The sequence below is a fragment of the Pseudophryne corroboree genome, chromosome 9, assembly GCF_028390025.1.
Source record: "Pseudophryne corroboree isolate aPseCor3 chromosome 9, aPseCor3.hap2, whole genome shotgun sequence".
NCBI classification, from domain to species: Eukaryota; Metazoa; Chordata; class Amphibia; order Anura; family Myobatrachidae; genus Pseudophryne; species Pseudophryne corroboree.
In genome coordinates this window covers 446,325,540-446,342,668 of record NC_086452.1, presented here as the reverse complement: position 1 = coordinate 446,342,668, position 17,129 = coordinate 446,325,540, and the positions used below count along the sequence as shown (strand labels likewise).

Here is a 17,129-nt window from a genome sequence, read left to right as displayed (position 1 = left end):
ATATTACGAGGAACTTTACAGAGAATAATTCAGACATTCACATCATTCCCAGTGCCAGTGGAGCTTGCAATCTATATTCCCCTATCATGTGGACATGCATACACACTAGGGTTCATTTCTGGTCAGAAGTCAACTAAACTACCAGTAGGTTTTTGGCTTAGAAAATCAGTAAGCCCAGAGGACCACACACAAGCATGGGGAGGGGAGAACATACAAACTCCACAAAGACAGAGTCTCGTTTTGACATTATGAATGTCATCAAATTATACAGAACCCCTAATATTCTATGCTGGGATGTACCTGTGTGCACACCTGGAATAATAGTTACTTTTTTTGGGGGGGGGGTTGGGGTTGGGCCAATACAGTTACTTTCAACAGACAGTCCTAATGATAAGTATCTGGCCCCCGAAACTCACCCTCTGAATTTGTGATCAGGATCCTGTATTGCGTGGCTCTGGGCACGCCGTTCCACGCCAAGCGGATACGTCCACGCCCCGCAGATAGGATGCGCAGGTTGGTTACAGAAGCAATGGCCACTTTTTCTGCGGAACAGAATGAATTACCAAGGGGCACATGAGTTCAGCTACAACAAGTAATGTTTGCTGAAGCCCAGTTTGGTAAATCGGCACCAAACACAAAAGATTCTGCACAGCTTCACAGAAAAATAAAAACATAAAGAATGAAATGAAAATCTGTTCTTTAGGCACCTTCCCCATCTCCCAGACAATGGACCTAATTGTGCGTCTCTGTACTCATTGCTGATTTAATAATATGTTAATGTAGTAATATGTTCATGATCATAATCTGACATTTTATTATTTTGTTTATTTGATAAATTACCGGTCCGGACAGTGATGGTAACAGGCGAGCCCTCTCTCCTGCCAATCAGAGCTGAGATCTGGACAGAGTAAACGACATTTTCTTGAAGATCGTCAATGTCAAATGTGTTTAGGTTGCCGGGCACAAGGCTTGTTCTTTCCAAGGATCCTGTGCAGAATTAATTTGGTAAAGTAAATGATTATATTGTGCTGCAGATAGTGACATAACAAGTGCTATCTAGTTTCCTATGTGGGTGCTACTGTACATTATTTTTTGCGTGCACATATGAAAAACACTGTAACGGATATAAATGTGAATTTAAAGCTGCACTGAATTCTCTGTCCATGACCAACATAACACTATAGGGGGAGATTTATCTAAGCCTGGAGAGAAAGATATAGGAGCATACTGCATGTATCAAAGCTTGCCGCGAGCTACAGTACCAACCAATCAGCTCCTATCATTTTACAGGCTGTGTTTGAAAAATGACAGTTGGAAGCTGATTAGTACTTAATGGGGGGGATTTAAATGTTTGAAAAGTCGGTTGGGTGTCTGTTTTTTTCTGTCTATTAGACTTTTCAAACAATTGAATCTCCCCCTATGTTTCTTCACCTTCATTCTCTCCAAGTGTTGATTCATATTCCCTTTTGTACCAACCAATCAGCTCCGAACTGCTGTGTTACAGGCTGTTTTTGAAAAATGACTGAAACTGATGGGCTGGAAGTTTATCTTTCTACAATTTATCTCTCTCCAAGCTCTGAGAAATCTCCCCCATAGTGATGTAATGCATACAGAGGACACAACACAGCGGGGAATGTCCTTACCATCAGAACTTCGAATCAGAACCTTGTACTCTGTCGCACCCACCAATCCGGTCCATGCAAAGCGCAACCTCGTGCCTGTTGTCTCTACGAGCCGCAAGTTTGTGATCAAACCGACGGGCCCTTCTGTCTCAGGAAAATAACATATAACATAATTATACAGGCAGAATTGCTAGCGGCAAAACGTAAAAGGAAAAAAACCAAAACATTTATAGAAACAGCAAATTTAGTCGTATGCAGCCCCCCCCCCGGCAGAGAACCTCTTATACCCAATCATTGTCACAAGCAGTAATCGTCATATATTAGTATTATTATTATTATATTTCATGTATTTAGAGGATGCCACAAGGTGTCCCCAGCGCTGTAACATGACAAGCAACACATGCTACATAAATCCAGTGGGTAATATATAAAGGCAGCGATATAGATAAAGGCAGGGTGAAGGGGAGAAGGAAGAAGAGGGCAGGGTACAGCGGCTCACCGGACTTGCACCAGCAAGCAATGTTGGCTCATGCGGACAAGGTGTAGGAAGTGCAACAGCACGCAATGAGGCAGATTCAATTAATCACTTAATTGGCGATCTATTTCATTTTCTTAAACAAAAGCCCACGCATTTTTTTTATTTTCTTAAATAAAGTTAAAAGTAGAGTTTTGAAAATGAATTCAATTGTTTATTGGCAAAAAACTCTATATATGCTTAGGAGGCATCTCGTGCATCCCATATCCATAGGCTACCATTGCGAAATTACCTCTCATCCTTCAGATCAATAGACCCCCATTAGTGTTATCCCACCCCCCTAGCGGTAATATTGGTGATCCCCAGTAGTATTACCCCACCCTCCTAGCGGTAATACTGTAGATCCCAGTAGTATTACCCAACCCCCCCTACCAGTAATACTGTAGATCCCCAGTAGTATTACTCCCCCCCCCCCCCCTTACCGGAAATACAGTATATCCCCAGTAGTATTACCCCACCCCCCCTACCGGTAATACTGTAGATCCCCAGTAGTATTACTCCCCCTCCCCCCCCCCCCTTACCGGAAATACAGTATATCCCCAGTAGTATTACCCCACCCCCCCTACCGGTAATACTGTAGATCCCCAGTAGTGTTACCCCACCCCCCTACCGGTAATACTGTAGATCCCCAGTAGTATTACCCCACCCCCCAACCAGTTAATCTTTAGATCCCCAGTAGTATTACCCCACCCCCCTACCGGTAATACTGTAGATCCTCAGTAGTATTACCCCACCCGCCTACCAGTTAATCTGTAGATACCAAGTAGTATTACCCCACCCCCCTACCGGAAATACAGTAGATTCCCAGTAGTATTACCCCACCCCCCTACCGGTAACACAGTAGATCCCCAGTAGTATTACTCCACCTGCCGGTAATACTGCAGATCCCCAGTAGTATTACCTCTCCCCCCAACCAGTAATATTGTAGATCCACAGTAGTATTACTCCACCCCCCTACCGGTAATACTGTAGATCCCCAGTAGTATTACCTTACCCCCCAACCAGTAATATTGTAGATCCCCAGTAGTATTACTCCACCCCCCTACCAGTAATACTGTAGATCACCTGTAGAATTACCCCAACCCCCCTACCAGTAATACTGTAGATCACCAGTAAAATTACCCCCCCCCCCCCCCCTACCGGTAATACTGTAGAGCCCCAGTAGTACTATTATCCTAATTCCCTAGTGGTAATACTGGTGATCCCCAGTAGTATTACCCCACCTCCCTAGAGGTAATACTGCAGATCCCCAGTAGCATTATCCCACCTCCCTAGAGGTAATAATGTAGATCCCTAGTAGTACTATTACCCCACCTCCCTAGTGGTAATACTGTAGATCTCCAGTGGCATAATACCCCCCACACCCAATCCAGTGTCAAAAGGTTCCCACTGTGGCACTAGCCACCCCCCACCCCCGCCTCATCCCCAGTGTCACTTAGAATTTTACACCCCAGTCCCCCATTGTCAAAATAATTAATTGGATTACCCCTCCCCCCCAACAACCATCCCCAATGCCACCCTCCTGGGGCATTACCACCCCCTCCCATAGCATTACCCCACCACCACACCCTGAGTCCAGTGGAGCATCTGCCCGGGGGACTGAACAAGTGATCTTCGCCCCGGGCAGGGAGTGGGGGCGTGGCTTAATACAGGGGGCGTGGTCAGTTACGCCCCCTGTACAGTAGTAGCGCCGCTTAAATGCTGAGCGGTGCCGATGACGTCATCGCGCACCGCACAGCAAAAGGTCCTCTCCACGAAGGGAAACTAGACGCTTAGCGTCTAGTTCCCTTCGTGGATAGGACAGCCGGGGGACATGGTTGTTGGGGGGGGGGGGTAATCCAATTAATTATTTGACAATGGGGGAATGGTGGACACAGCCGGGGGACATAGCGGGCAGCGGAGGGCACAGCAGTGGCGGGTCTTGCCATGGTGCGGCGCCCTCCGGATGGCGCCAGCGCCCTCCGGAAGGCGGCGCACCGGGCAAAAGTCCTGCTTGCCCGTGGCAAGATCCGCTACTGAGTGTAACAGTGCTCAGGGGGGAGTTAATTTCCCTTCTTCATAATTTTGGTAAACTGGTAATGTTGGTCGACAGAGGGCCTTATTCAATTTTGTTAGCAAACTAAAAAAGCACACTAATGGGTGGGGCAGAAGTAACATGTGGAGAGAGAGTTTGGTTTGGGTGGGGTGTGTTCAAACTAAAATTTAAATTGCGGTGTAAAAATAAAGCAGCCATTTACCCTGCACAGAAACAAAATAACCCACCCAAATCTAACTCTCTCTGCACATGTTACATCTGCCCCACCTGCAGTGCACAGGATTTTGCCCATTAGTGGGCTTTTGTGGTTTGGTAACAAACCTGAGTAACCCCCAGAGATCGCTACATCACTTCTGGCAGTCCGGGGAAGTAGTGTTATTTCCTGCATGCAGCAGCAGCATGGCATGGATGCAACAAATGCAGTTGTGTCAGTGAAACCCCATCTGGTTGCAGACGCATCCCATGTAACTGCGCCAATTATGTGGTTAAGAGCTGATGAAAATCCCATCATGTTTGGCTGCGCACATATCCACCTATTACTGTAGGCTGAAGATCACTAGATTCCTATGTGCACCTCTAAAGAGTGCGAGGAACAACTAGCCATGTTTCAGCCTGCTATATGCCATTCCGGAAACTCACAACGCCACGAGATGCTAACTAAATCACCCTCAATGAGCCTGTACCCACAAGTGGGCAGACAGACAGGATCGGAGTCACCGGTGAGGAAAAGGGAGACAGGAACAAAGGTACAATGGTGATGGAGGAGATAGTGCTAGGATGAATGGATGAGGGAAGAGGACCCTGCCCGTGAAAGTTTACAGCGTAAGGGAGATGATGAACTAGGAGAGTAGATCGGGGGGTCAGAGTAGATCGGGGGGTCAGAGAAGCTAAGTAGTGAGTAATGAGGTGGGCTGATATGATGAGTATGACAAGGTGAGCCTTAAGGGTTGTGTCTATGTTCCCTTTGTGGAAAGGATCAGGAAGTGACAACACGAGAGGCACCACAGGTTACTATTCCAAATAGTTGGTGACATGGACCCAGGGGATCATGGGAAAGGTCCTCTCCACGAAGGGTAACTTGATGCTACCGAGCCTTAAGGGCTTGATTGAAGGTGTGGATAGTGGCAGAAAGTCTGAAGGTTCCTGGGAGTGAGATTAGAGTAGAGGGACAACATGGGAGAACATAGTGCAAGGAGTATGTGAACCCCCCTTAATATACATATATTAGTAACGTCACTGTTCCTCTCACCTGTTTGAGAGGTGCTTGCTGGTGTAGCCACTTCCCTGCCATCATAGAGAGTGAATAGAGTGATACGATACTCCGTTCCAGGACGCAGGCGGTTGATGTCATACTTATTGATGGTTGGGGGTAGTCTCACCACCTGGGGAGATTTTCCACCACCTGAGGACATCCAAACAGTTAGGCACATCCATCGTGCTCAGCTGCTTCTGCTCCTCTCACACTGCAGAAGCACTGTTACCTGTAACTCGCGTCCACTCCAGACGATAGCCTGTAGCTTCTGGGATAAGATTCCACGTCACCTGGACTGAGGTGGGACTGTCGGCAAAAGTTCTCAGCACCTGAACTATTCCCGATTCTAGGCGAAGAGGAGAGCGTTACATCCCTGAGAGGATGTTTCTATATATGACACCACACTCAGATTAGAATGAACGCAGTGCTCTTCTTTACTGGAGAACTAGCTTTATGAGAAGGCCACATACTCAACACTTACTAGAAAGTAAAAAGTTTCCGATATATACTTGGGCCGTCAGCCTAAAACAAATAGTGCTATAAACACCACACTCCTCCCATTATAGATAAGTGCTCAACAAAACAAAATTACAAAGCAATAAGGGTAAATATAACTACAAGTCCAGGCTTTGTGGAGCTTTCTGTACTCTGTCTGGAGAACGTTGTAGAAAGCTTGGGCTTCTGGTAGAGGTTTCGGGATCTACTCGTTAAGTTCAGGTCACTAAACCTATATTGATGTTCTACATCTGCAGGACAGTCCACAGAGTGCCAAACTGGTTAAAGTAAAGTCTCAATCATATTATCTGTCATTTAGCATAGGAGGTTTATGTAAAGGAGGTGGCATGCTTCCTACTAGAAAGGTTAGACATCAAGTTGGGTTCAACCAACCAACTGAACTCAATGGTTTGAAAAACATGGCATCACCACAACTCTCCAACCTGAACTTCTTACACCAATGGCCCAGTTTTGGAGCCCACTTTGCCTGCTTATCATTTGTCCGCTCAGAAGTATCAAAGAGGCAACTGAATAACCTCAAGTGGGTCGTTGATAGGGGATGTACCGAGCAGCGGTCACGCATACCCAACCCATTGATAGACCTGATGCAACCAATTTGTACATCATTCTTCTACTCTGCCTCACTCTGTACAAACAACATGGCAGGCGATTGCCCACAGAGTTATCAATCTTGAAGCCGGAATTAACATTGGTTCTTTCCTCTTTGCCTTTATAGCTCTCTTAAAGACATGTATGAATCTCTAGGCCAGGCCAATCGTAGCTTGATGGTGGGGAGCTGAAGTATAATGTTTCATTCCATCTCCTTTAGTGAATCTCTGGAATTCAGTTGACACTCTTTGCAGACCATTGTAACTACAAATCTTAGCATTATCCTTGCCTCTTCTTGGATAAGAACCGTCCTAAGAATAGATACAGTTTTTTCTGATGTAGTGGATTCCTTGGTAATCACTTCGGGCCATTTGGAATATGCGTCAATGGCAGTAAAAAACAGTCCTAGAATTGGCCTGTAAAGTAAATGTGCACCTGCTGCTGGCTTGGGGAGGTCAGCCACTCACATGGGTGTAAAGGTGTCACTGGAGAAGCATTTTGCATCTTCAGGCAGTCCGGACACTCCTTTGTCAAACTATAAATGCCACTATCAATTCCTGGCCACCGCATGTAGTTTTTCCACCAAATTCTTTATTTTAATCATTATCAAGTGGATTTCATGTAATTTCTGCAAACATTTGCTTTGGAGTTTGGGTGGTATCACCACCCTAGTCCTAGACATTAAGGTTCCCTGACATAATGACATTTCCTACCGGGAAATCCGTGATAAGTAGGATTTCTGAACTCTGGCCAACTGTGACAGTCAAGTCAAAAAATGTTGGAAAAAACTGAAAGGTTCCATTTTTTCTCTGACAATTATTATTAGTAAATGGCAGCTGATCAATTAGAAGTTGTGATAAACCTTCAAGGGGTCTACCTTATTGTATTCCTCAGGCAGGTAAGAGAGATAGACTATCAGCATTGCAGTGTTGGCTGGTTCCCTTGAATTCAGTATGGTACTGATAAGCACCCAAGAGCCAGGGCCATCGCTGCAGGTTGAGGGACCTCATGGCCGGCACTCCCTCTGTAAACTAGAAAATAGAGACTAGTGGCCGGTGATCGATCATCACCAGAGTGAATTTCTGTCTGTACAAGATGTGAAAGAATTTCTTAACTCCTCAACAACAAACACGGAGCCTCACAATCAATCTGTGCATAATCCTTGTTGCGGTTCTTAAGGGCCGCGATACATACTGTATACAATTGGCCTCTCAGTTCCAGAATGTGTGACAAGCCAATAAGGTGATGCATCACATACAGTATTAGCGTGATGTGCAGCTAAGGGTCAAAGGGGCAGATGTATTAAGCCTGGAGAAGTAATAAAGCAGTGATAAGTGGAAGGTGATAACACACCAGCCAATGGGGATCCAGTCTGAAGATCGACAGTGTCTAGGTCAACAATGTTTAGGTCGACCACTATAGGTCGACAGTCACTGGGTCGACATGTTTTCAAGGTTGACAGGATTTTCTAGGTCGACATGTTCTAGGTCAACATGAGCTTTTCACATTTTTTGTCTTGTTGAACTGTTTCATACTTAACGATCCACGCGGACTAGGATTAGGAATAGTAACCTGTGCCGAGCGCAGCGGTAGTGTAACGAGGCACCTTGCCCGAAGCATGGCGAGCGAAGCGAGCCACGCGAGGGGACCCGGTGCACTAATTGGGCTTCCTGGTCACTGTACGGAGAAAACGACACAAAAAACCCCATGAAAAACGCATGTCGACCTAGACCATGTCAGCCTAGAAACCCTGTCGACCTTCAAACCCTGTCAACCTATTGACTGTCGACCTATAGTGGTTGACCTAAACATTGTCAACCTAGACACTGTCGATCTAATGATCCACACCCCAGCCAATAAGCTCCTAACTGTCAATTTACATATTGCAGCTGATTGGCTGCTGCGTTATCACCTTCCTCTTATCACTACTTTATCACTTATCCAGGCTTAATGCATATGCCCCAATGTGAGATAAGACTTTGTCAGATGGGGATGCGGTCAATTTACCTACAATCAAAATCCTGACGGTCAGAATCCCGACAACCATTGACCAATGGTCAAAATCCAAACACAAGTAGATAGGCTAGAAAGAACTTTCATATAAACTACTTTTTCAACCAGAGGGCTTCAGAAAAATTCAACAATAAATTATACATTAGATAAGGAGAGGGCTGTCTAGGCACGAAATCTATAGAAGATGCTTGAATTTTTGTGATTGGTTGAATTAGGTTATCTGTTGCTAGGCAGATCAAGTGTTGTATATTGTTATAATTGGTTAGCACCAGCCTATCATTGAGGGGCGGTGATTTTAGTGTATGTAAGGAAAATCTTACAAGAATCATTCCTCTTGTCGGCTGGGAAGGCCGCCCACCTGCCCTGTTGACTCTTTAATTTGGCTCTCTTTAATTTGGCTTACTAATACCATTTATTTCTGAATTTAGTGGCCACGTGTAGCATAAGTGGTGTTGTGGGGCACTTACCCCTTTTGAAGGACGCCGAGTATGTTCTGCCCTTGTGGGAGCGGGGGGGGGGCAATGGGCGCTTCTTTGAGGAAGCGTCCTCACTGTGCTATAGTAAGGGGTGGTGAGACCTTCACAACACAGATTATGCTTGTATATATACAGTATAGATGGGGCGTTTCAGTCGTCGCCATTTCAGTTGGGGCGTTTAGTCGCCTCCATTTTGTAATATCTTTGACTAGAGCTGGTTAGTGGTAGCGTCTTCCTGGCCACCGACTACGAATAAGGTCATTCCAATTAATAAATGTAATGACCATTTCATCCAACGCAGTTGTGCCCGTGTCTTTATTTTAGTTGATAAGGTAGCTTAAAGCGTATAGTTAAGGTTCAAGCACAATAAATTAATAGACATCTCCTTCTTATTATTATTATTATTATTATTATTATTAATTCCTGAATTTGGGAGCTCTCCGGCCTCTGGGCAGCGTTGGCCAGTCTCCTGGTGCTGCACATTTCCTGACTGAAATGAGCGACCGGCAGGCTGGATGGCGCAATTCTCATTGAATTTGCGTCATCCCAGTACCAACTGCACTGTAAATTGGCGAGAAAAGACACTTTAAACAGCATGGGCTGAGCCAGGATGATGAGGATGAGGTCATGGCAGGCCCCCGGGGCACTGTAATGAGGCACAATATGAACGGGGAGCACTATATATCATAATGTGAATTGGGGGTACTGTGCGGCATAATGTGTACTGGCAGCTCTGAAATGTGACATAGGGGGAACTTAAGCACTACTGTGATTCATAAAAGAAACTAGAGCACTACTATGGGGCATAACATTAAATAAGACTCTACTTTGATTTAGAAAATGAACTAGGGCACTATTATAGGGAATAAAATTAACTGCAGCAGAGTAGTGTCTCTCTAGAAGCATTGGAATGGGGGTCCATTCAAAATGTTGCTATGGGGCCCACTAAGTTCTGGCTACGCCCCTGACTGGAAATATAAAGTAATGTATTTAGAAAAGTTACAGGAAATTGAGTACAATCCAGTAAATTATCATTGTCTAAATGTAGAAAATTCCCATCAGTGGCTAGAAAGAAAATAAAAGCTAAAGGGTTATTAATTAAATGTAAATGCAAACTAATTTTATTTATTGATTTGTTACAAACCCATCTAAAATCTCATGATCCCCCCTTTAATATGACTGGTACAACCCAGCAAATGTTTCCACTCCCACCATTCAGAGTGTCTCATTATATTCCCACTTTCTCCTCAGTGCCAGCTGTACATGGAAAGCTGACAGTTAGGTTCCGCTCAGGGGGAGAGAAGCGGCCAAACTGATAAAAGATGTAAGAGAAAACATTTCTTTCTTCTCGTTAAAGTTCCAGATTCCCATCTGCAGATTATCCGTGCGGAAAATACTTGTGCAGTGATGAAAGGGAAAGTAAGAATAAATATCACATAGAGGTCACATACATCTACGGTGAATGCCACACAATTTAGCATAATACTAGTTATTAACCATTAACTTTCCTGGTCCCTTCTGTTTGAAAAATAAGCATGTGAAAGTTATTTCTAACATATCTACTTGTGAGTTGGAGATATTAGCAGACATGAATAAATTTGGTTTGCTTTTCTCTTCATGTCTGTTGCTGCTACGTGTAGCGTATCTAGGGATGTAGGAATCTCCGGTAAAGTGAAGGGTTAGCTCAGCTGCGTCGCTGCATTATGACGTTGTTCGCGCTGCATTTTGGGCCACAAAAACATGGAAGTTCCGTCACAGAGCCCAGAGCTAGGAGCTTGGACCAAAAGACAATTTTCAGAGAGCATTTGAGGACGTTGAATAGACAGTGGGTGGGCAGTGGGTGGCATACTGGGCGGCCTTGCTCTGTGATGGACAGCCCCTACCATGTGATTGCAGATTCTGCAAAAATGCAGAATCTGCAATCCTTACTGAATAAGGGGGGTCATTCCGAGTTGATCGCACGTAGCATCTTTTGCTGCTCGTGCGATCAACCTGACGCCGCCTATGGGGGAGTGTATTTTAGCATAGCAGGGCAGCGATTGCTTGTGCAGCCGCGCTATGCTAAAAAAGTTTCAAGTAAAACAAGATCAGGGCTGCAGTTACTCACCCAGTGCGACGGAACCAGCGATGAAGGTCCCGGTCCTGATGTCAGACATCCGCCCTCCAAACGCCTGGATCCACCTGCGTTGGATTCACCACGCCTGGAAAACGGTGAGTATCTGCCCCGAAACGCCTCCCGCCTGTCCGTCTTCTTGCGATCGCCGCTGCAATCACAATTCTCGTTGGCGGCGTCGTTGCCCGGCGATGATTGTAGCCAGGCAACGACGCACCTGCGCAATGCGGCCGCCGCACATGCGTTTTTCTGACCCGTTCACACCGCAGTGAAGAACCGCTGCGTGCGAATGAGTCGGAATGACCCCCAAGGTCCTATCTTCCTAAATGTGACAACTTTAGTAGCAATAGATAATTCTAAACAAAACAAAACTTTTTTGTGTCATGTAAATTTGATATTTAAATGTACAGTATATGAGAATTTATTGTAGAAACGCGCACTCGCTGCATTACACATGTTTTTCATGGGGACTGGCTTCACTGTGGTCACAGGTTCCATTAGGCCAGTGGTTCCCAAACATGGATATCATTAAAACCTGGACTGCAAGGGTGCACTGAGGACCAAGCATTGATGAGATTAAGAAGCACTGGTTTAGACTGTCATTATTTTCTCCTCTACCATACATTTGGAATAATTCACTCCCTACTGTAACCGTACTGCTCATTATGTGGACATTAGATGTCACAGAGGATTTATCTGACAATACGGAAGAGACTGGAGGCCTGTGCGCTTTCATACGATCCACAGATATCTTCTAATACTAGTTTACAGTAAAGGATGCACGTTTCCTTATAATACATATTTTCCTTATCAAGACTGATGTAATGATATCAGAACTCAGTGATTGTAACTGCCGGCATCAGAACTTACAATATATACACATACAGGAGTTTATATATATATATATATATACTGCTACTGTATTATAACTTAATCCCATTAGCAAGTGTTTAGCATATATAGGTGTATAAGGCATAAGTAATCTTTATGGCATAGATGCATTTCAGGAGAACTTTACTCGTACTTGCCAGTTACCTGGCTGCCCCCTCCAGGAGAGGACAGCCGGTTAGGCTTAGTGGGGCGGGTATGTCGCAGGAACGTGGGCGGGTCATTGTGCATCATCATCACCCCGCCCCTGTTACACAATGCTGCAATTACTGCCATTGTGAAGCAGGGGGCGGGGCCATAATGACTTGATTCAGCGAGAATCGCATCATTGGCTGCCCGGGTTACCCACTTTCGCTTGGTAAGGGCAGGGTCGGACAGGCCCACAGGGGAATCCACCGGTGGGCCCCACTACCTGAGGGCCCACTCCTTCCTCTAGGGATCAGGTTCCAGACTGTGCACTTGTATTATGCATTGTACATATGTTGCATTACACTGCACAAGACAATTGTGTATTTCAATCCTCTGCTGAGGCTGACCACACCCCCTTTGTAGGCTGGCCACACCCCTAAGTATGGCCCCCTATCACTGCATTCCCCCAGTGGTTCCTTCATGCCCCAGTCCGACACTGGTTAAGGGGGCGGCTCTGTGCACTATGGGAGGAAGAAGAGAGACGCAGATGCACACTCCTAGTACTAAGAACACTGATGTGATAGTATTAGGAATGTTAGGGACCCATGTGATGAAGTCACCTGGCCGCGGTACATGGGCCCGCATATTTGCGCAAATGTGTGCTAAGAACTTCAATTATTCTCCATGTTAATTGTGAGGGTTTATTTAAATTATTTTTACTATCAGTGTTCTTAGTGCTAGGAGTGTGCATCTGCATCTCTCTTCCTTCAGCATAGCATTAGAAGCCTCAGCATGATAGCGCCTCTTGATATCTTTAGTAATAGGGTGTGCAGTCCAAGCTCCCCCCCCCCCTTTCCACTATGGGAGGAAGGCAGCCAGCTCCGAGAGATCTGACCACTCTTTATTATGTCTGGGAGCGCCACCCGATTTTTGGGAGCCTTCCCGTCATTCCGGGCGACAAGGCAAATATGACAACCCAGGTACTGTAGCAACACAAAGTCTCTAGTCCTGAGTTGCTGAGCGGCAAAAAGAAAAAGTTTAGTGCAAAGGTGCCAGTTAATAGCACAAGCTCCACCCCCGCACAGCAGCCCTGTCCAATCAGCGGAGGCATTAGCAAGACAAACAGCATATTAATTTGAACTATTCGGGGTTACAACACCGGGTGAGGACCCATTACTCGCTGACACCTCTCAAGCTGCGATGGTCCCCGGCACAGAACACCAACGTTTTGCTAGTTGCGGGTGAAAAAATACATTTTAAATTAATTTATCCAGTAGCATTCCTTGGTCCCACCTGTTTTCACTCTGGTAGACACAGCCGGTCCTTCAGTGGCTCCAAACAGCGGCCTTACGGACACAGTGTACTCAGTGATGGGCTGGAGGTTTCGGATGGTGTACGAGTTAATGTTTGGGCCCACATCAAAATCTTTAGTGTCGTCCCCTGTAAGATAAAATAACATTAGATCAGTAACCTGATACCGACAGAGAGAGAGAATGCGCAAACATAAAGAGAAGGAGAGAAAGAGGGAGGGAAGGAGAGAAAGAGGGAGGCAGAGAGGGAGGAAGGGAGGGAGAGAAAGAGGGAGGAAGGGAGAGAAAGAGGGAGGCAGAGAGGGAGGAAGAGAGGGAGAGAAAGAGGGAGGAAGGGAGAGAAAGAGGGAGGCAGAGAAGGGGAGGTAGAGACAGAAAGAGGGAGGGAGAGAGAGGGAGGCAGAGGAAGAGAGATGGGGATAATATTATTATTATTATTATTAGTACAGACGTATACAGACTAATTCACAGATATATATTTAAAGTGTTCAGTTAGAGTAGTTATGTAGAGAGACAAAATGACGAGCTTACAATCCATAGGGGATATGGGAGGTGAACACAATGGGGAGAAAAGGGCAGAGACTGAGGGCCAAATGTAACAGAGTGAGAGTTTCAGAAAGTGAGAGATTTGTTAAGGTTTTGCAGGTTTTTTTTAAAGTGGCAATCATTTACACAGCAAGATCAACCTGGTTTTGCAGTGTAAATGATTGCCACTTTAAAAAAAAACAAAAAACAAAACCTGAAAACCTTACCAAATCCCTCACTTTCTGAAACTCTCACTCTATTACATTTGGCCCCTAGAGTCTGGAGGAGGGGTGGTAAGCTAAAAGGAATAAGGAATACTGGGAGGCAGGGTGACAGTATAATGGAGAATGGGAGGGCATCTGAGAGGTCAGTAGTGACCCGGGAGAGTCCTGACTATGCAAGTGGGAAAAGAGCGAGAGAGAGAGAATGAAAGGTGCAGCAGAAAGAGAGGGACAGCTGGGAGGACCATAGGGGTCAATTTACTAAGCCTTGGAGAGAGGTAAAGTAGAGGGGGGAGATAAAGTACCAGTAAATCAGGACCTAACTGTCATGTTAAAGGCTGTATTTGAAAAATGATTGGAGCGTGTGGGGTTGGTACTTTATCTGTCTCCACTTTATCTCTCTCCAATAGACCCCATATGTAGAGAGAAAGGGGGGGGGGAGACAGAGATCAAGAGATGGAGAACAGAAAGAGTGGGATAAAGTGTGTAAGAGAGAGGAGCAGGAGAAACACAGAAAGAGGAAGAGAGAACGAGAGGAGTGGCATAAAGAGTGAAAAAGAGAGAGAGAGAGAGGGAGAAATATCTGTATTTTAATGTAGTTGTGATGAAATAATATCGAGTCAGTTTGTATAATGAAAATTAATATTTTTATTTGAGTTTACCAAATTTATCTTACCGCCATACGCAATCACTTTACTGCCCGGTACGGCTCCAGCGAGCCTAATAAACCCCCTTTATACATTCTAGAAGCCTTATATTTTGTAGGTGGCCCACAAACAAAAATACTTTAATAAATACTCTAGTCTATGCCCATAGACTGCAAAAAGTGTTAGAAAATGTTATTGTGCAGATTTGCTCTGATAAGCCGTTCCTCTGTGCAGTCCTACGTACACACAACGTTATTAGGGGGGATGGATACACCTGAGCTTGAATGGGCGGAAAAATTGGGGCTACTCTGAAAGTTTTGGGAATGATTGACAGACCATGATTCTAGCTTCTTTGCTGATCAGTAATCTGACTTTCAAGGGACTTCTTTAGATATTTGGTAAACTAGTGCCCGTTTGCCAATATGAAATGAATGCCCTGAAATTCTCCCACGCCAAGCAACACAACACATGGCTAAGACTCATTTTGGATAAGTAACCTCTGACTTATACCCTGCGTCGGGGCCAAATGGAGTGAATCGCCAGCCCTGACCCCTGTGTCTCCCCTCTGGTAGATGAAATGCGGGTATGTATGATTGTTAATGTTATCTGGTGGTTTTACTTAATCTAGACTACAAATGCAGTATTTGAATATCAATATCAATGTAGAAGGAAAACATCAAGAAGAGGTGATTTAATCATTATGTGATGTAACATTTACTTATACATTGTACATCAGAACCGCAATTTCCCGTTCTGACAATCCGATCTGCCGATTGGTGATGAAAAACGCATCGATGATGGCCGATCCATCGTGGAATAGGCAAAAACACTGAATTTTTTTATTGATTGGCGAATCGAGAATTTCAAACATGTTGGATTTCCCCAATTCCTCGACCCAGGCATCAAGAGATCAGGGAATTGCCCCGATACTTCCCTCATGTGTGGGCCCCATTTAGTCTGTCCAGAGCCGTAACTAGACATTTTGGTGCCCTGTGCCAGAAAGATAATTGGTGGGCCCCCCTCCCCCCCTCATCCTTACCTAAAATAGGGCCAGTGCCTATGCGCTGTGGGCGGAGCACACTCGGTACAGACCTATTTATGGCCCTGCTGACACGCACTGCTACCATCATGTACTAAATACATGCAGTGCAGCGCCGCCACACTACACTACACTACAGCACATTTGCCACATATACAATGCAGCTTGTTTCAGAAGCCTTACCAGGGGACTGAAGAAGAGTGCATTGTGGGGCAGCTCTCAGAGCCCCAGGGGAAGTGGCCGCACACCGGGGGCATTTCAACAGAGATGGGGCCCGTGTGCACCTCCGGGTGGGCATTGTGCCGGAATCTACTACGCATGCGCAGGTCTCCAGAAACATGGCGCCCGCCATGATCCGGAGACCAATTTGGCTACTGCGAATGCGCGGTGGCCATTTTGGCGCTGGACTCCGGATAGGTAAGTATTACAATGGGCGCATGTGTGCTCTGTTCTGTCTGTGAACAATTTTTGTTTAATAAACTGTTGTATTTTTTTCAAATAATTTTATTAGTATGCCTTCTAGAAGCATGGATAAAATCATTATTAGTATGACAGAAATAGGTACTGTATGAAGTGATTATTTATCAGATATTAAATATATACTACTTTACAATGTAATGTTATAGGAAAGCTATAGGAATGAAGGTTTACTGTAAATGAAGGTATACATATTTAAAAGATTATTTTTAAGCATACAGTGTATTCTGATGAAAAATCTTATATGTTTTGATAGAATACATGTTGTTAATTAACAGGAAAAGTGCAAAAATTTGTAAGAAGATGGTGTTTACATGCAGTTCTCTAGAGAGACCGCGCAGCTAGTAAATGCTCACAAGCGGCCCTGCTGAAGGTGTATTATTACAAGAACGGCCAGCATATCGATGGAACGGACACGCGTACACACAGCACTTTTGTTCCAATATGAATATTGAACGGCACATAAGATTTCTATTTTCCTCACAAAGGGTGGGATGTACTAAGGGAAAAATGCGGTAAACCCCCCGTTTTATGGGGTTTTACCGCATTTTCAAATGTACTAAGACCCGGCCGCCGGGTTTTCGCTGCCCAGGGTATCGCCATCTTTGGATAGCGATACCCTATAGAAGTCTATGGGCTTCTTATCGCTGGACGCTGCAACCCGCCGCCTCCGTCGCAGATGCCGTCCCCCCCTACCCCTCCCCGGCATACATTCCTCCAGGTAGCCTGGATCTGGAAAGTAA

The 17,129-nt window shown here is 45.2% G+C and overlaps 1 protein-coding gene across 1 annotated transcript in view; it reads right to left on the bottom strand.

Moving 5' to 3' along the window:
• Nucleotides 1-17,129, bottom strand: part of COL7A1 (collagen type VII alpha 1 chain) — a 215,617-nt gene that overhangs the window by 134,223 nt on the left and 64,265 nt on the right. Inside the window, exons 13-19 of the mRNA XM_063941553.1 lie at nt 13,461-13,607; nt 6,092-6,217; nt 5,674-5,790; nt 5,442-5,594; nt 1,644-1,766; nt 841-987; nt 417-542 (exon numbers count right to left, since the gene is read on the bottom strand). Coding sequence (XP_063797623.1) covers nt 417-542; nt 841-987; nt 1,644-1,766; nt 5,442-5,594; nt 5,674-5,790; nt 6,092-6,217; nt 13,461-13,607 — 939 coding nt within the window. The remainder of the gene's footprint in view (nt 1-416; nt 543-840; nt 988-1,643; nt 1,767-5,441; nt 5,595-5,673; nt 5,791-6,091; nt 6,218-13,460; nt 13,608-17,129) is intronic.